At 36.6% G+C, this 21,015-nt stretch overlaps 1 protein-coding gene across 3 annotated transcripts in view; it reads right to left on the bottom strand.

Moving 5' to 3' along the window:
- Positions 1-18,611, bottom strand: part of gramd1a (GRAM domain containing 1A) — a 30,758-nt gene extending 12,147 nt beyond the window's left edge. Inside the window, exons 1-11 of one of the 3 annotated variants that reach the window (XM_079895555.1) lie at positions 18,405-18,611; positions 17,585-17,697; positions 12,857-13,879; positions 4,744-4,942; positions 4,108-4,128; positions 3,925-4,009; positions 3,686-3,789; positions 2,838-2,933; positions 2,635-2,715; positions 1,702-1,820; positions 872-1,133 (exon numbers count right to left, since the gene is read on the bottom strand). In XM_079895555.1, coding sequence (XP_079751681.1) covers positions 872-1,133; positions 1,702-1,820; positions 2,635-2,715; positions 2,838-2,933; positions 3,686-3,789; positions 3,925-4,009; positions 4,108-4,128; positions 4,744-4,942; positions 12,857-13,290 — 1,401 coding nt within the window. In that variant the 5' untranslated portion in view covers positions 13,291-13,879; positions 17,585-17,697; positions 18,405-18,611. Of the gene's footprint in view, positions 1-871; positions 1,134-1,701; positions 1,821-2,634; positions 2,716-2,837; positions 2,934-3,685; positions 3,790-3,924; positions 4,010-4,107; positions 4,129-4,743; positions 4,943-8,107; positions 8,489-12,856; positions 13,880-16,205; positions 16,800-17,584; positions 17,698-18,404 lie in introns of those variants that run through there. The other 2 variants (XM_079895556.1, XM_079895557.1) reach the window with 2 other exon arrangements.
- Positions 18,612-21,015: the final 2,404 nt, after the last annotated feature.

Raw genomic sequence — 21,015 nt, 5'->3', positions numbered from 1 at the left:
GGCTTGTCGGACATAGCAACAGTAACTATAGGGGGTGGGTCAATTAAACCGCATTTACAAGACTGCATTAAAAAAACAGGTTATTTCCTGGTGGTGACGTCAAAACGTAAGCATTCATGTAAGTCACTCAGAGTATTCTATATTTATGTGAGTTGTTATGTTAAATAAAGCATTAAAACGCCAGAGTACTTAAAAAAAAAAATCAGCGGGAAACTTGCAGAGACTCGCTCTCCTCTCATATTGGAAGTTTCTAGAATTGTACCACTTGTCCTTTGGCTGCACTAGATGAGAACGCATTTTTTACATTTCTGAAGAGTCAAGAAAAAGTTGATATATTTCTTCTCCCCTACTGCGAAACACTTACTATGGCAGGATGCCCTTAAATCTGCTGTGTAAGGACGCTTTCCTGTCACATATCACACATGCACACTTAAATAAGCCGACAGAACGAAGGTTAAGCTGTTTAAATGCCGGGGCGAAATCAGAGTAAGGGAAAAAAAAATGTAGCTCTGTCGATTGGTTTATTATTAAGCCGTTTATGACCTTATACCGATAAAGAAAAATGGTTAAAAGCGTTTACATGACCACACGCGTTGTCGGCGGCTTATTAAGCATAATCGGTTTAAGAACGAGCATGTAAACGCACTCATTAAGACTGATTTGTTAACAGATTAATAGAAAAGAAATGACACTCAATGATTCACCCAGATACTAAGTAGCATACTATGCACACAAGCAGCATATTTCTGAAATATTTATGCATCACAGTGCATCAATGGATTTTTGCAACCTTTTGTGTATAAATCTTCCATTGTAATGTTTTTTGAGCATAACCAAGCTGACTGGTATTTCACAGTAGCTTGACACTTACGGTTGAGGACAGGGCAGTTCCAGTGTTTGTGGTTGGGGTTAGTGAGCTCTGGGAGCCGGTTGGACTGGGCTCAAGTTCGAAGGTGGCCCGAGTAGATGGCACCTCCACAGGCTGGCAGGAAGAGGAAGAGGAGGATGGAGGTGAAGATCCTGAAGCACAGGGAAGAATTGAGGCAGACGAGGGTGGAGAGGAGCCCACCAGAGCCACCGGCACTGATCCCAGATCCAGCAGGTCAGTGACGGAGACCGGCTCCTCACCTGGCCTACAGCACAGAGACAGTGAGACGCAGGTGTCAGGCTTGTTAAAGGGGACATTTTCTGCTACTAGACATAGTCTAATGTACAGAACACCCTGATTATTTATTGAAGCCAAGCTGCAAAAATGTAATTTGTTGTGTTGCGCTATTTCAATTACTTTTGTTTGATTTGTTCATTGCAAACAGCTGAAAGTCTGGAAATTTTGCCAATAAACCTGATTTGCAATGGGGGTGAATAATTTCGATTGCAACTGTATATAATTCAAGTAATGTATAGAATACGGCCTATTTGAACAAAACAAAAAAATTAATAAAAATATGGAGTGTATGTATATGTATGTGGTGAAGATAGATAAGTCTACTATACTACCTATCTATCTAGATAAGTACATTTTAATAAATAAAATGTATTAAACTATTTAAATTCTAGTCATGTATATAATTGTGGCCTTTTTGAACCAAAACCTTAAAATAAAGATACAGGTACACAGTGACCTTCTGTCTGTCCTCGTGTTTATCAGGTAAATTTCATAAATAAAATTTCATAAACAGATTCCTCTCAGTGTGGACTCACAGCAGGCCGTTCATATGTTCAGCAGTAGGGGAGACATAATCATCATCTTCACTAGTGAGCCCCAGCTCAGTGCCGTAACACTGGTGAACGATGTGCCATAACTCCTTAGGAGACAGAGTCTGTGGATGAGAAACATAATATCAGTACTTCAAGTAGAAGATCGGTATGTCCTTACAGGCTAAAATTGCTTAAATAGCATGTCTGTGAGGCAAGAGGTGATGACTGATTTAAGACTTTAAAACGCCATTTAATGACACGAATCAGCCTGCTAATGCTTTAGGCAAACAGTGTAATAAGGACAAAGAATGCATTACAAAAACTGTGTGAAATAGTATATTTCATTAACTATTTTCATCTTGATTATATTTTAATAACATTATTTTAATTACAGATATTATTTAACTACTTTTTTTATAAATAAATAAAAAGTATATTTATAAGCAACATTTCCATTGACTCCATTGGTTGCAATGCATTCTGAAAATGATTTACTCACGTAAAATAAATGCAATTTTGTGATGCCTACTAGTTTGGAACAATGCATATGATCTAAAAATAATAAAGTACTGTTAAAGACTTGAGTTATTTTTACGTTTGACAGATTTTTATACTATATTTTTAACTAAAACTTACAGCAGAGGAACACATTTCAGCAGTTGTTGAACTGTTAGTTGAACAAAATAAGCAGCAGTAGCTTTTTATTATTGTTAAATTCTAACCGACAAGCTTGCTGAATATTGCAATGCATCTGTACAGTCACCACCTGCATCTTGCCAAATGCTAATTATTGTGGCCGATGGCCAAGCGATGTTGGTCGCCTGCCATATGAAATTTTCTACACTGACAAATGCACAGCGCACATTCTGACAGGAGATTTATGTCTTATGGCTATGTCTTATACACAAATGAAATGTGCACTAGTGCAATTCTTACCTTATCCATCAGTGCATTCTGCCATAGTCTGAAGATCATCATGTAGCTGCGATCCCTTGCCCCGAATGATGTGAAGAAGTGCTGACAAATGTAAGATCGGAATTTTAATCAAAGGCAGATTATTTATTGGCTTGGGAGTTTCAAAATGGAGCTAACAAAAGAAATCCTTTTAGCATGCATATCCGATGTCTGCAGCACGGTACCTTCTCGTGTTCAGTGCTAATCTGGATGGCGTTAGGGATGAGCTTGGCTGTCTTCTCCTTGGTCAGACTGGTCACATCTTTCAGCAGTATGGTTATCTGGTGATACAAAGAAGGAGAACGAATATTAAGGATTTACAAATACGGTTTGCCTGAGCTAACTGTGACAAAATGACATAAAAGTTCTAATAAATAAATTAAATGTGTAAATGTTTGTTACACGATTCCCAATTATTTCCATTTTTCACGGCAAGTATTTGTACAGGCTTTACACTTTTTTTCAGTGTCAAGAGTAGCCTATTGTAATTAACAATTCATTTAATTTTACACGTGAAGCGGATTTGCTATAACGCATAAAGTCTCTTAAAGGCATAAAGTTTCTTAAATGTCAAGAACACATTTCTTATCTAAAATATATTTTTTTAAAACGTTATCTGCATCCCCTGCACAGCATCAAGCCACCCACATAATAGCTGTCACAATTCAAATTAATGTGCGGTTTATGTCAAATCGTCAACAGTAATATCCACATAACTTGGTAATCCATGTACGAAGAACGGGCCCCAGGTATGATTACTACTTACAAATTATTTTTTATGTAGGAGAGTACTCTTTATTTTTATTTTTTTATTTTATCTTTAATGTTTAATTCCCTTAAAACAATACTTTTAAACAACCAATATTGTTTTGATCCAAACAAATATGCATCTTTCTTTCTTTTTTGCACACCATTTGACTGACATTCATGTGCATTCTCTATGAAATACTTGAAGTTTATCCACTAGGAAATTTATTTTTGATTATTTTCATTATTGAGTCGTTGTTGGAGCACTAGTTAATGTGAGGATTACCGTTGTCTCCCATCGGAATATATTACTATAGAAGCAGAGCCAGTTCTCAGACAGGTAAAGACGGCCCTGGAGCAGTATGTCCTTCTGCAGTGCGCATGAGTAATCTAGACATAAAAATAAAATAAACACAACAAAAGGCCATGTGATCATCAGATAATCACTCCAAGGACTGTGCTAGACTTAAAATAATATCACTCATTACATTCTGCTTGCTTTACTCATGAAATAGTAAAACTCACCCACTATGAGACGCTCTGTATCAGGCAGCTTTTTAAAGAGTTTACGAAAGTCTTCATTCCTCTGTTTGTACGTTGGGCTGAGCACCTATATATCAGAGTGAGATGTGAGTGGAGGGAACCAGCACGGTCAGCTAAAGCACAAAACACTGAAGCATGAACTTCTGAAGACCCCAGGATACTTACATTATACCAGCTCTGCATTTTCTGAAACAGAGAGGAAAAGATGAATGAGGGTCTTAATTTACACTCTTTCTCAACAAAACAATCAAAATGGACACTATTTACTTTCTTTAAAAATGTTTTGGTCTTATTGTGCCAATTTGGCAATAATAAGACATATTTACTGAGCACTAAATCCGCATATCAGAATAACTTCTGAAACAGTCATTTTAAATAGTAATAATAATATTTCACAGTATTAGTTTTTACTGCATTTTTGATTAAATAAATGCAGCATTGGTGGGCATAAGAGACTTAAAAAAACAACAACATTGAATTATTGCAAACTTTTGACTGGTAGTGGATAATAACAAGTCCCGCCTAATGCTTCCCTCAGAAATAAGCCATATTACAGAAGCAAAATGGGTTTTGAATGTTGTTTTACGTGCACGTTAACTATAATCTGTTTAATACATTTTTTGAAAAACATTTTTTAAGAACAATTTCTAAATAACTGTTTGCAACACTACCATTCTTCCTGCCTTATTCACTCCAAACAGGACATGATACTGCGCTCAGCATGAGGGTGGAAGAGCGAGCGCTAGTCGTATCAGACATGAGAGATGACCAACAATCTCACCGGCCGAGAACGTGGTTTACCTTGGCATTGCGAGTGAAGTGGCGGGCCGTGAGCGGGTATGAAGAGGTTGATGAGGAGGGAGTAGGAGGCAGGGGACTGTCTGAACCTCCAACACTTCTGTCCACACCTGTCTCCCCTTCGCCGGCTCTGCCTCCCAGAACACGACGGCGCAAGGAGGGCGAGCTGCCGGGAGTGCTGCGCGGAGAGTTACTGGCTGTACTGGAGGCGGAGGAATAGTAAGGTCAGAAAGGAGATACAGACAGTCATCTGGCATTTCAGCACTCTGCTTCAACCGCCCTTAAGGGCATCAGGGTTGTGCACAAGGAAACAACAAATAATACCAGGTTTATCCACTATTTACCAAACAGCACATACTGATTACAACTAACTGATTCTGGTCTACAACATCCATTGTAAGTTAAGGTACGACTTTAAAGTCTCTAATATGTTTCAAAATACAATCAAGATGTCATTTAGAAGAATTTTAGCCATCACACTCTGAACAAACTGAAGGAGTGTCCAGGATGGGTCCTATATTACAAGTTCAGGTCGAAGCCCAGGAATGAAGAGTGTATTTATAATAACAATCGCTTCCATAGAAGCATTCCATTCCTGTTCCAGTAAAATAAAGGTACCAACACAGATAGAGGCTTCTGTACACAAACACAAAGCCTTATCTGTTCACCAGCATTTGATCAGTCTGATGAGACATTTAAATGGCAGACATATGAGACCTTTTTTGTCATAGTGGCTTTAAGGCATGGAAAATCAATCCTTAATATCATTTGTTCTTACTAGGGTTGGGTGATGCAGCAAAAAAATAAAAAATGATATGTATTAAAAGTATATATATATATATATTTATAATTAGTTAACATTTGCAGTGGATCAAAAAAGTTAATCAAAGTTGTCCTAAGACAAGAACGGATATTGTTCAAAATTCATGTATAACTTGTACATGTATATGATGAAAGGTTTTGATCCATGATCCACTTTAAATGCTGACTACTATATATATATATATATATATATATATATATATATATATATATATATATATATATATATATATTCACAATGTTGCTTAATTTTATGTCACCAGAAAAATCATTAGGAATATATTGTGAATATTTAATAAATCACCCAGTCCTACTTGCTACTACAAAAAGCATGCAAAACATTTAAGACTTGTTATATATGTATTTTATACGTACTTGATAGCACTAATGAAAATCAACTAATTTAAAGACATTTGAAACATCTAAAAATATATATTTTGGCAACCTTGACCACAAGTTTTCCTGTACATATTGCATTTGAGTGGTGAGTCCAGTTAGTTCGAACTGAATGTTCAGAGCAAGAAAAGTTTTGAAACCACCTTCAAAAACACCATAGAAATCCATAACAGACAGTAGTCACACTTCAGGACATTGATTAGACACGCCTAATGCAAGACGAGAAGATGGCGAGTCACAGCGTAACTACAGACTCTTACAAAAAAAGCACTGTGGCACTGTGCAGGGATGTAACCAAATACCCAAGTTTGGAAAGTACCAAAAGTAATAATTTAAGAATCAAAAATTGAAAAACCCATGTTGATCAACCACTAATCTGGGGGGGGTTCAGAGAACACACTTCTCACTTAAAGGGATAGTTCACCCAGAAATGAAAATTATCCCATGATTTACTCACCCTCAAGCCATCCTAGGTGTATATGACTATCATCTCTCAGACGAACACAATCTGAGTTATATTAAAAAATATCCTGGCTCTTCCAAGCTTTATATGGGAGTTAATGGTGCAAAAAAGCACATCCATCCATCATAAAAGTAATCCATACGGCTCCAGGGGGTTAATAAAGGACCTTCTGAAGCGAAGCAATGGGTTTTTGTAAGAAAAATATACATTTTTATAACTTTATAAACTATAATCACTGACTTCTGGTAACGGCCGTACGCGAGTCTAGTTCTAGGTAGAGTGAACTCTGGCCCAAAGCATGATGTATTGATGAACACTGAAGTGCAGAGGATAGAGCAAAACAAAACACCGGTCATGAATTACAAGTCTAAAATGAGAATTTTTAAGAGAAATGTTGGAGGATTTTGATAAAAGAGAAGAGGAGCTTCAGTTTGTTGCCAAGCCCTATTTGTTTGGACCGCGAGAAGTGTCTACTCTCATAGCTTACGCTGCTCCTACATCCCACGTCAGAGGTTACTCCGATTGTGTTAGTCTGAAAGAAGATGGTCATATACACCTAGGATGCCTTGAGGCTGAGTTTAATTTATGGGTGAACTATCCCTTTAACTATTTGATCTAGTAGGCTTCAAATGTAAAATTACCTGTTTTACTTGTCAGCAAAAACACAGTGACACCGATTCCACAACAAAAAAACAGAGTAGTAAAACAACATGCACTGCAAATTTAATAAGATCCTATCAAATTCCAGAATAAACCCCCAAAAGTAAAAACCCTTTTGAAAACTATTTAACGGTAACATATTTTTGACAGCAAATTACATCAAATCTTCATGTAAAGTTTCACAAACAAATTAAGCGAAAAAAAGAAAGAAGGTTAAAAAAAAAACTTTAATCAGAGTCTAATGTCATTGACATGCATTGCAAACCATGTGTGTTGACAAAACTGTCACAATCAAGTAATAAAAAGTTAATTATCAGTACATTAAACGTGCTCTTATTTCTGATATATGGCTATTAAAGTGTTGTTTTAGTCCATTATCTTGTTCAGTGGAATCTTGTTCCACTCAATGCTTTTAGCTCAATCATCGATTGTCATTACGAGTCGGGCATGTTCGAAACAACAGGTTCTCAGTTGAATGAATCAATTTGTTGATTCAAGAACCGCTTGAATCGATTCTATCCAGTTGATTAGCCGGTTCGAACAATTTGTTCAAAAGAACCGATTCAATTGAACGCCTTGTTCACGAATCGCTTGAGGAAACGTCAAGAGAATGAATGGGTGCTGTGATGTGATGCTGAAGCTAAAATACGAATGTCGCGAGCTTCAGTTACTGACATCAATACTGCGTAAACCAATGCAATTTACATAAAGTAAACGTAAGACGAAAACGCGATTTGCATGCTAAACCTGCACAAAGTAAAACTACGGCACGCGCCAATCTAATCCTCAGTGCTGAACGTGCATTTGGGCTCACTGGACTGATCAAACAGAAAGAATGTCGATGTCATCAGTGCGGTTTGGGGATGCAATCGCAGTTGCATGCGTGTTAACGCCTTAACCTACTACTACACTGTGATGCAAGAACAACTGATAAAAGTGAATCGTCAAACAACATTAGCATACGGTTTTGTACAAATACAACATTCGCATGCATTGCATAAAATAACTAACCCATTTGCTACTTACTCGAACATGTCATTGGGTGTTTTCTCAAATCAATGCGTGATGCCCACGTTTATTTTACAGTAGCCTCTCGATATGGCACTGCGCCGACATAACAGACGATACATTCAGATTAACAAGCCGAATGCATTGGAGACACCGCGTCCTCTGTTTATCTGCTGCCCGTTCTAGTCCAACAGAACGCGATCGTTCAACATCCCCATCCCAAACGAGGTACCAGACCCCCTCTAAAACGCAACGACCACCGCGGTCTCCACCATGAGCGCTCCGGTTATCCTAAAGCAACCTACACACTGGGTAAGAGGGGGAGGGGGAGGAGAAAAGAGGCTGTTCTGTGTGGAGGAGGGAATCAACGCCGTTTGAGGCAGTGGCCCTCTCTTTACCACCACACAGCAGAGCCAACACATAGGGGATTATGCTTAGAGTTTATGTGGAAGCACTTGAGTCAATAAAACTGGATTGAAATGCTTTGCTGGTGGCCTGGACACCTGGAGTTGGCAAGGATACAAAGTCATTCAAATTGAAAGGAATTATTCTGATTATCAGAAACTGGGAAGTTGGTTAACCCTAAATGCACTAATAATGATCATAAAATTGCATAATAATCCTCAGCGGTCTGGCTGTCTCCATAATCTGTTTTCCAGGGAGAGGCTGCCATAATCTCAGTAAGAAGGGTTAAGGGAAGCCAAGACATATAGATACAGATTTCCGTGTCCAAAAACTCCAACTTATGATTCTAAATCAAACATAGCATTAAGTAGACTTTTACTTGTAGTACTATTTGCTATGGATTAAAGTGTCTGCTAAATGAATAAATGTTAAAGCTACAATTTTGCTCTAAGCATCTTACCTGGACCGTGGGGTCACACTAAAAACATTAGACCATATTTTACGAAATATAAATCACTTTTATTTTTTTTATATACACTCTGAAATGTGCTGTGATTTATATCCCCAAATGATTTATATTATGCAGTTAACCTCAAGGAAGCAAAACATGCACAAATTTGGATTTTTTGCCAAAAGAGACAGGGATACATGATCCCGAGTTTATTTGTATAGTGCATTTTCTACATGCGCTGTAGTTTCATTTTATCTTTAAATAAATTAGTTTAATACTTTTTTGTTGTGGTGTGAGGGAACTCAAATATGTTTATAATGTTTGTAACATTTCGCTTTACCAGTATTTGAATTTTTCTCTGAATATAATAATAAAATGTGACTTAGTTCACACCAAGAAAGATAACTATAACAGATAACTATAACGATAACAATATTAGTGTTCACACCTTTGTACAATATTGTTCTGTTTATTCTAAGCGCGCTGCCAGTTTTGTCTTCCGCCGCTTTAAATGCTCGAGCTTTTTGCTGTCAATGTTTTAATCTTTCATCAGCTGGAAAGTGATTGCCGTTATCGTTGTGGTGTGGACTCTGCTATTCTTTTATATTTAGAATGATTTTTATTTTCTTTATACACTGATGTGACTTATCTGTGTTTTGTTTTCTCTCAACAGTGCAGATTTAACAATGCACAACTTTTTTTCTGTAATATACGGTAGATTACAGTACAGATGCAAGTCAACAATGTACACGTGTTCTGTCGACCTTATGGGTGATCAATGTCACTCAATCTTTCACTTCTGAGGCTTTAGTGGCATTGATCAAACTCAGACAATGCTCAGCCTGTGCAATTATCACCTGGATTGAGGGTTTGCAGCTCAAAGCAAGTCAATCTATTTCTGCAATCACATGTCTCTGGAAACAGAGCTTTAAATGTGTTGTGATCCTAAAAGGATCTCAACAAGTTTATAGGAACATATGTCACCCCAAGCACATCATGGTCAGAAAGGGCCAAAGCACTCCAAAGAGGCTTAGACAAATGAAATCTTCAGACTTAAGAAGCAGCCGATGTAAACAGAGTGAACCTCAGGCAATGAAGGAGAAATCAAGAAGCATTGACTGCACAGAGGGTGTTACAGAATTAAATTATAAACCTGGTTATGTTTGCCACATTAGGAGGCAATAGATAAAAGAATCTTCTTAACAAACAACGCTATTTACCATTAATTGGAGCTAATGTTGGTGGCAAACCTAGAACGTTCATGTCTGATGTTGTGCAAACTTGCATGTCAGGAATCTGCATTGATTTTGGACAGAGAAACAACCTACAGACGTTGCTAAACAAACAAGGCCAATTTTACAGTCAGCGAAAACGATTCATGCAAGTGAGCAATAAACAGGCTTTACCTCTTGAACTTCAGATTAGCACAGTTCTGTCTACAAATAAAGGAAGTACGGCTTTTCCAAAAAACCCTGTTGTTTCATAATCACACGTTAATGATTCATACTGTAATACTCATTCATGTCTGTCTGAATTATTACAAGGGTTATAATTGATACTCATAAAAATGTATTTTGTATTGTTCTCAGACTAACAAGGATTGTGTTTTGAATAATTGTATGGTTTAAAGTTCTAGTAAGGTAATAAATAAATAAACGCTTGCTAAACAATATCCAGAATCTCTTAAAACACCACAATAGGCTCGAATTCAGAGCTAGTCTTTGAAACGGCTGAGCAACACAACAAAAAGAACTAGGTCAGTGAAACCGGTTGGTAGATGAGAAGGACAAGGGCACAGCTGTTCATGTGGCATGCATAAAACACCTTTCGCTCTCTAAGCTCGTCTTTTCACTGGCTGACAGTCTTCACTGCAGCATCAAAACAGCGGCTTCTGATTGGGCGGCAGTGACATCACCAGAAAAGGCGGAACACTCCTACTGGGTAATAGTGATGTCATGCGTACAAGAGCCAGACGGCTCAGATAGAGCCCCACCTCCATCTCTCCACTGCCAAGAGCACTCCTCTTTTTTCTGTCACTCTATCATCTTCCTGTTATTCATGAAAAGGACTCGAACCTCACATAATGACAGTGTTTTAGGACTCTATGTTTAATTTGATCCCTGGAAATACTTCTGTGTTTTAACTGGACAAATTCACCATAATTATAACTAGCAAGCATGGTGTTTATACATAATGCATGAACGAAACAGTTACTAGGCTGTAATTCTAGACTGAAAGATGCCAGTTTACTAGGGTAAATCATGTAATGTAAATCATTACATTTGCATTGAAAGAATGTTTTTGGATCAATACAAGTTAAACTCTATTGACAGCATTTATAAATATATAAATATCTTATATATAATATATAGTAAATAGAAATGTATATCTCTATACTCCGTAAAAACAGTAATATTGTGAAATTATCACAATTGAAATGGACTGTTTTCTATTTTAATATACAGTACTGTGTAAAAGTCTTAGGCACGTATTTTCACCCAAAAAAATGGTTTTAAGTCAGTTATTTATATCTTTTGCTGTAGTGTGTCAGTAGGAAATATCAGTTTACATTTCCAAACATTTAATTTTGTCATTAATTGTAATAATCCAGTGAGATTTTTTGCATGCACAAGGAGTCTGACAACAGCCGGTGTGCTTCACATCTCACCATCGAGTCTGTCTGTGATTACATGAACAGAAAAAACGGAGACAGACTAAACCCAGAATAACTGTGGCAACGTCTCCAAGGCGCTTAAAGGAGCCTACCCGCAAAACTACCTGAAAAGTGTACAGAAGACAAAAGCTGTTTTAAATACAAAGGGTGGTCACACCAAATATTGATAAATATTAGTTAATAGAAATGAACTAATAAATAAAATTATGTAAATAAATAAATAAAATATATATTATTTTTGAAAGCATCCTCACTTAACAGTATTTTTACAAGTGTCTAAAACATTTCACAGTCTTGGGGATGTTGTCACAGTTCTTCTGGACTTAGTTTGTCTCAGTTTTTTCTGCTTAATGTAATCCCAGATGGACTCGATGATGGTGAGATCGGATCTCCATGGAGCACACCGGTTGTTGTCAGACTCCTTGTGCATACAAAACTCCCACTGGATTACTACAGTGGCAAAATTAATGCTTGGAAATGTAAACTGATATTTCCTATTGACACATTACAGCAAAAGATATAAATAACTGGCTTAAAACCATTTTTTGGGGGTGAAAATACTTGACCTTTTTAAACGTCCAAAGTGCAAGGCACGTTACTTGCATGGTGTGTGCCTTAAGACCCTTTCACACAGAGATTCTGGAAAATACATGGATAAAGTGACCCGGGTTCGTCTGATTTTAGCCCCTTTCACACAGCGCGATGATCCCGGAAAATTACCGGGAAATTGCCAGAACGCCCTCTGTGTGAACGCAAACACGACCCGGGATTGATGCCGGCATCGATGCCGGGTTGGGAACCTAGTAACATTGCCGTGTTCAGTCCCGGGAACGCGCGCTGTGTGAAAGGGGCTTTACAGTAACCATGTTTCATGCTTGCTTTATAAATACAAATAAGGAACAAGTCAAATATATTTTCTGTGGTAAATGACATGCCAGAAGAGAAATGAAACAAACACTCCTTTAAATCAAGAAATAAAATAAAATAATCACACACCACTGAAAGAAAAAGACAAAAACTCTGGAAAAGATCATGCTAATAATCGTGGATCTTAAAACTAAAATCATCTCCTCCCTAACCAGATCTGTTTCTTAAAGAGTTTCTACTACTCTTCTCATTGCATCTGCAGGAATATCCCTCTGAGCATCCAGAGTGGATGCACTTCTTTTTTTTTTTTTTTAAGCCAGCGTAAGGGAATGGTGCTGACTGTGCAAGTGGGAGGGGGAAACACACTGACCTGCTGCTGTCACAATCTGAATCCTTGCTGAGAAGGCTACGGATAGACCAGCGAGAGCGCCTGCTTAGGGAAGAGCTCCGTGAACATGAGCGAGATGGGGGTAGGAGAAGCACAGAGGGGCTTCCCTGTTCTTCCTCTTCTACATTAGAAACCATCGGAGATGCATGTGATGGGCTTTGATTTCTATCTCTTTCCCCTTTCCCCTTATCCCAATGGTTCTCTGATGCGTCTCTTTGCTGTACCTCCTTGGCTCTCCTGTTCTCTCGGTTTCGCCTGCGTGAGTGGTACCGGTGTGGCCGTGGGCTCGGGGAGCAGGACCACGACTCCGTATCGGACGAAGGTGGAAGAATGTTCAGGGTTGGAATGGGAATGGGCTCAGCCATGGTGATTACAGGTGGTGGCGTCACAGCCATCATCAACAGACTTTCATACATCACCTAGAACTTTTCTGCATCAGGATAGTCTACGGCTGACAGTTTCATTGAGTAGAAGTTTCATCACGCACAATCATTCGTTGAGAAGCGCCATATATTTCCTCTCTCTAGTCTCTTCGTCTTCTACATCTGGTCTGGAAATTCCACCAGAGCCCAAAATAAATATTCTATTACAGAAATTTGGAAAGGTCTGCATCCATTTCAACTCGCTGTCCTGAAGAAAGAAGTCAGCAGTTGAGCTTCCTTCACAGATGTACAGCGTATATACGACATAAATTCCTGCAGCAGGAACTGAAAAAATGGGGTGGAGTCATCATTCTAACATGCATAAAAAAGTGCAGCCATGTCTTGTGCATGTCATTTTTCGAGGGGGAAAAAAACTGTGCATTTGAGAAGTTGAACTTGCTTGCATCGAAGACTGCTTGATGTCAGATCCATCTTCTTCCGTTTCTCTTCTGCTGTTTAAGCATTCTTTCAAAAAAATGTCTCTGCCCCTTTTTTCTTCCACAAGCAGAGTTCACAAAAAATGCAGTTTTGCAATCTGCCTCGTCATTGCGATTTGCACATCAGGTGTGATAAGATCATGTTGCTGAAAAGGGGAAAAACTATATTTGTCTTTAACTATTTCAAGCTACAGACTGAAAATGTTTTTATTTGAGCTACTTTATATTTTACACAAAACGTATATATCTTTACAGATCAATTGTATAATGCTGTGGTATTTCACAATATATCAGGGATGCACATACAGTATTAACATCATTAAACACTTAGGGCTGATTTTGATGCATTTCGCGAGGCACTGTTTTATTTCAACAGTTTGGCCAAATGTTGAAGACATTCAGAGACTCAAAACTACATGCATAAGAAATATAAATAAAAAATTATATTGCATACCATTCAAAAGTTTGGAGTCGGTAAGATTTTTTCATTGTTTTTCATGCAGTCTCTTATCTCTTATTAATAAGAAATACAATAAAAACAGTAATATTGTGAAACATTATTACAATTTAAAATGACTGCTTTCTATTTAATATATTTTAAAATCTGATTTATTCCTGTGATGGAATTACTCCAGTCTTCAGTGTCACATGCCCCTTCAAAAATATTTTGTGTGCTTTTAATATGCTGATTTGGTGCTCAAAAACAATTATTATTATTAAATACTGAAAACAGAAGTGCTGGTTAATACTTTTGTATTTTTTTTTTTTTTAAACTACACATTTTTTTATTTTTATTTTTTTTATCTTACTGACCCCAAACTTTTAACAGTAGTTTCTTAAATTGTCATGGTATTGCATTCCTAATATATTTCCACAAAATTATAAAACCCTTTTTTAAAGAAATTTGCACATTTCACATGATTATAGCAGACAAAGTTTAAGTCAATCGTCTTGTTGGACTATATTCTCCCATATTCTTATAGTATAGCTCCTCTAAATGAGATCCAAAACAACACAAACATAAAATCATACGACAACAACAACCTGCACACCCGGCAGGTGGTGTTTATACACGCAAGGTGTTATTAATGTATGGGTGGAGTAACCGTTGGTTGATTACAGTACAATGTAGCCATCATCCCTCTGTGATTGTTTATCATTTGCCACCTGAACACTTTGAAAAACACCTCTATTTAACTAGGCTGCTAACATGAAGGTTGCAGACTCTATTCAAAGAAGAGGTGAATCAAAACCTCTTCCACTGTATTGTTGGATTTTATCATGTTGGTGAACTTGCTTCAAAGGGAAGACAACATATTTTGTTCATGCTATGGGAAGGCACATGTAAATAGAAACCCTGTTTTCTTTTCTCTCTCGACTATCAGCTTCGCATGTTTTACCTTAACATTTGTGCACTATGCACATACATAGTGTTTGCTGTGGGTAGAGAAGAAAAGTTTCCCACAACTAAGCACCTTTTTAAACAGAGCTAGGTCTTTTTTCCTGTCACTTGGTACCACAAGCTGGTGAGCCATGCTGAGACAAATCAACCACAACAATACAAGAGCAGCACAGTGTGTCCTCTTTATTGTTCACTTTCTTTCAGAGCAAAGATGCCTTCCTGAACTCAAAGAAACAAACAATTCGCAAAAGAAAAAACTTTAAATACAAATTTAAAAATAAAAGTGAGCCAAAATAGAAGCAGCATATTCTCATCACCAAGGGATTGACAAAATAACAAAATCAGAAACCTGACCTTTAGAATAATTCTGTAGAAAGTCCTAGTTATTGGGAGATTAATACAAATTCCTCTGAAAACCTCCTAGACAGAAGAGTTTCATCATAGGCTTCAGAACAAGACTGACAGCCATTTATCAAGGGCAGGGACCAGATCTGCCACTTTATTTACTTTCCTGTTTGAACAAGCTAAATCATGTCCAGGTTTTGTTTGAACAAATCAAACTAGAGCTATTAACACTTTCACTTACACATTGAGTAAGTGTAAAAACCACCACCGTGCAATAAATAAAAGTTATATTATAGTCAAATGAAGAATATTCAATGACAGATACTTTTTTAACCTAATAAAAGGCAAATAAGTCGGTAACACTTTACAATAAGTTACAATAACATTAGTTAACTACAGTTAACATGAACTAATAATGAACTGCACTTCTACAGATTTTATTAATCTTTGTTAATGTTAATTTCAACATTTACTAATACATTATGGAAATCTACTGTTGTATTTGTTAACATTAGTTAATGCACTGTGAACTAACATGAACAAACAACGAACAGCTGGATATTTATTAACTAACATTGACACAGATTAACAAATACAGTAACAAATGTATTGCTCATGGTTAATTCATGTTAGTTAATACATTAAATAATGTTAACAAATGAAACCTTATTATAAAGTTATTCTAAGTCTAACTTAATAATAATAATAATAATAATAATTCCTACCTTCCATTGGACGAATTACCCCCATTGTTTTTTTCCTGTTCGGCCTCATACACCAGACGGGCGACAGTACGAGGGGTGATGTTAAAATCCACTTTTTCGCAAGAACACATCAGCACCCCTAATTTAGCCGGCAAGCTAACAAAAAAGTAGCTTTCGCTGCCAGTTTTCAGATTAAGCTGTTTTCTAATGATGTATTTCTGTTGAACTATTTCGGATCAACATTACATACGCTGAAATGCGTAAATGTCAAATCATACTGCAGTAAACAAACCATGATAGGCGTTAGCAGTGCTAACGAACCGGTCAGCCGCACTATTCAGACAGACAGTTGGGGAGAATACTAGTTGCTAGTTGGCTAGCATGCTAATGATACCGGTGGGAGAGAAAACGGTCCTCTGTTTACTTTTTCTTATCCGTTAAATCGCCTTTCCGCCATTCCAAAATCATAGTCACAGGACTAGGTGATGATCTCATAGTTTGGTCTATTAAAATATGCCTCTTTAAACTATGTATCTAATAAATTTTAAGTATACGAACTTTCCCTAAGTTTAAATGCTACGCGAAGAGATAGTGAGATAGAGAACAGTTTCCAATGCGACGGGCAAAAATTTGATAGGGGTAAATTCAAACGCCAAGATATGTACAATGACGCTCTGTGACTTAAGTAAATTAAAGTTTGAACTCACATGATGAGAGTAATCAATATGAACATTGTCGATATTAAAACACGGCACAAAGCGGAAGACAATAATTAATGAAAATTATACTTAATTACATACACCCCCTGCCGGTTTACTCAATGGTATAGTCGAGAGAAAATCCATCAAAAGGCTCTTCGGCGTGCGCAGACAAAAAGTAACGGGTGTTTTGGCTTTGTTCACTAACAGGCCAGTACATAAATAATTCATTTTAAATAGCTTTAATTGTCTTAAAAAACTGAAATTAATGAATAGTATATACGGAATATATAAAACGGTTCATTTTACAAGCGCCTTATTAAGATAAATAAAAGTAACCAATGTTCATGACAATTCATCAAAAATCCAATGAAATATATAGGCTTGAATAAACATATAGGCTAATTAAGATAAATATTAGATATTTCTATACTATAGTTAATTTAATCAAATGAGTATTTGTCATTGATGTTAAATTTGATTTCTACTCCAAACTAATCTTTTCCAGGCTGACATGATTTATTTGCTTATTGCGCCCTCTTCAGGACTTTAAGTGTAGCGCGTTTATATATATATATAAAAAAAAAAGAGGAATGAAATACCATAATAATATGGGAGTCCAACAATGATAGTTTGAACATTTAGATTGGTAACAGTATAGTAGGAATTTTAAAAGAGTGAAGTATGAAAAAATTCGCTTACCTTGAATGCTAGTTGCAAGGCTTTTAACAATCATTATTCTGGACTCGATTAATGAGAGATGAGTGTGGAATTGATATTCTCTTACCCTTTCAGCACGTTTCTCGCAAAGAACACTGTAAACAAAAATAGAACAAAAGTTGCTGACTTAAATTTTTAAGTTGGCTACAATCAACTTGGATGTCATTTCAACTTATATTTCGACTTGCAATGTAAGTCGCTTTGGATAAAAGCGTCTGCCAAATGCATAAATGTAAACATTACATTAAACTGACTTAGCCTACTTGATAAACTGACTTGAATCTATATGCTAAATTATAAAAAGGTTGAAAATTGCTTAACTTATTTTGATGAGTTAAAAAAATGTAAAAACATGTTATCATAACTTATTGATCATATATTTTTTTCGCCTTGCTTTTAAAAGGCTGAAGAAAAACAGACACTTTATTATGACTAGCCTATTATTAAGGCGACTTGGTAACGGCCCTTCCCATAGTAAAACCTTACCTGAATATAGGCTATATTGTTAAAATAAAATAGTATGCTATAAAAACAAAACCATCTCCTGAACTGAACCTTCTTAGATTTACAGTAGGCTAAAGCTGCAAGTTAAATGGCCTAACCGTTTATGTGTTATTATGTGTCATTAGGCTAGTTAAATGCTGAAAGTGTTATTCTATAGATTACTTGATGTAGCCTATATAGGATACTGTGCTATGTTAACTGTTAGGCTATAATATGTTCCAGTCTCTCCAGCTTTTCCTGTTAATCGGGTTTCCGCGGGAACGTTTCGTTTATCAAATATGAAATAACCTTGACTCACCTCTTAATTCGATTTTGACAGTGTTTCAACACTTGCTCGTGACCTGCTCGTGACTCGTGCCTTTGAGTCGTCTGGTTTTATGAGTTGTGTTGGCGTAGTGGAGAGATTCCATAGGGTTATGTTGTTGCTGTACGTCTGCTGGCATTGAATGGGCATTTGGAAACTCGAGCGGTGCTAAATATAAGTGTTCACCTGCTCGTGGGAGTCGGTAAGGAAATCAAGCGGCACGCTTTGCGTAGTGGCTGTGGTTGTGTTTGGGGAGGAGGGTGCGCTTGACGCGCGGGGGACCAAAACAACCTTCACTCCGTAGTTTCTCAGTAAACCTCTGACGCAATCTGACATGACATGACATGTCAGTATAAATATTTTACCTCAACACACTTACCAGATCTGAAGGACAATGGTTTGACCAAAAAAGAAAAAAGAGAAAAAAATAATAATTATTTTTTTTTGTGTGTGTGTGTGTGTGTGTGATTTAGCCTATTTATTAAACATTTTGTGTTTAAAAAAAAAAACCTTTCTAATAATAATTATTAGATAATCGAGATAGATAGTGAAATTATTTTTCTTAAGGGAGGATTTTGTTAACCTTGCTTTCCAATGAAATGGCCATGTGCTCCAGACTAAGTAAACTGACACTGAGCATCAGTGCCATGACAAGAAAACAGGGGAGTTGTGTGATAAAACATTATTATTTGGTATTATTTTCCATTAGGGAGGATTTTGTTAACCTTGCTCTCCAGTGAAATGGCCCTGTGCTCCAGACTTAGTAAATTGACACTGAGCATCAGTGTCATGACAAGTATAGAGGAAAGTAAATAAGTAAATAGGGGAATTGTGTTATAAACCATAAAGCTGCTTCACTACATAAACACAGCATAGCAACTAAACTTTACAGCAGCAGCAAACATTTTAAAACTTTAACAATTGCAATATAAAATCCTACTCTAGTCTTTTTTATGAATATTACAATCCGTGAGACTTTATTTCCAGTGATGTCACACATTGTGAAGTGTAAATAAAGTGTAAAATTGTAAATAATACAGCGACCTATACCTGTCAAAAGTTTTGGAAACATTACTTCTTTTTTTTTTTTTATTGAAAGAAGTATCTTATACACTCACCAAGGCTGCATTAATGTAATCAAAAATACAGGGAAAAAAACATTGTTACAATTTAAAATATTTGTTTTCTTTTTTTAATAAATGTAAAAAAATAAATAAAAAAAAAATTCCTGCGATGACAAAGCTGAATTTTCAGCTTTGCTGAAAATGTTTCCTGAGCAGCAAATCAGCATATTAGAATGATTTCTGAAGGATCATGTGACACTGAAGACTTGAGTAATGATGCTGAAAATTCAGCTTTGTCATCACATTAATAAATTCTAAAATTATTTTAAATATTTATTCAAATAGAAAACTGTTTTATCTGTAATAATATTTAGATGAAATAAATGCAGCCTTGGTGAGCAAAAGGGACTTCTTTCAAAAACATTAAAATATTGTAATGTTTCCAAACTTTTGACTGGTACTGTATGTATTAGGAAATAAAAATCTATATCAACATTTCCTCATGGAGAACTAATGCAGATTGTAAATCTTTACAGCTCTCCTTTTATAGAATAGACTTCATCTTTGAAAAGGCCTCCATTGTTGTTTACTTACACTTATTTGTCAGTAAAATTCTGCGGAAATTCAAGCAGAACTCTTTTGCATGTCGACTCTCTTATGTGTCCCCTGGCTGTGACATCAAATGGTCACAGGAAAGCTGTTATAAAAAACAAGTTTGTGGAACGTTGTGATAGTGGTGTATACAGTACATCTGCAGCTGTCTAATAAAGGAGGAGTATATGCACATTTTTTCCAAGCACAATTTAGAATGGAGATTTTATATGAGAGGAGATATAGTTTATTATAATCAGTTTCCACATAGCCTATGTGTTTATTCATTTTCACGAGCACTACTAACCACAACAACCCAAAAGGATCAGGGATGTCATTAATGTCCTTGACTACTCTTTATGGTCCCTGAAATATCTCTCATTAAGCTACAACATAACAACTAGTTTACTTTGTATATATCATGTTCATTCCTTAGGTCTAACTGAAAATAAAGGTGATTTCTGAACATTTTGATATATTTAATGTGGCAAGCCATTTCAACACTTATTCCTTAAAGGGATAGTTCACCCAAAAATCCCATATTTACTCACCCTCAAGCCATCAGGTGTATTAGAGTTTCTTATTACAGCCAAACACAATCAGAGTTATATCCAAAAATATCCTGACTCTTCCAAGCTTTATAATGGGAGTGAGTAGAGCCTGAGATTTTGAAGTCCAAAAAAGCGCATCCATCCATCATAAAACTAATCCATACGGCTCCAGGGGGGTTAATAATAAAGGCCTTAAGTGAAGCGATGCATTTTTGTAAGAAAAATATCCCTATTTATAACTTTATAAACTATAATCACTGGCTTCCGGTAATGGACGTGCACAAGTCTAGTTCCGGCGGAAGAGTGACCTCTGACCCGACGTTTGACGTAGGATGTAGTAGCGTAAACTTATAGGTGAGAGTAGATGCCTCTCACGCTTCAAACAAATAGGGCTATAGG

Source organism: Squalius cephalus (genome assembly GCF_949319135.1).
Source record: "Squalius cephalus genome assembly, chromosome: 15".
In the NCBI taxonomy this organism is placed as follows: Eukaryota; Metazoa; Chordata; class Actinopteri; order Cypriniformes; family Leuciscidae; genus Squalius; species Squalius cephalus.
This window is presented reverse-complemented; position numbering and strand designations above follow the sequence as displayed.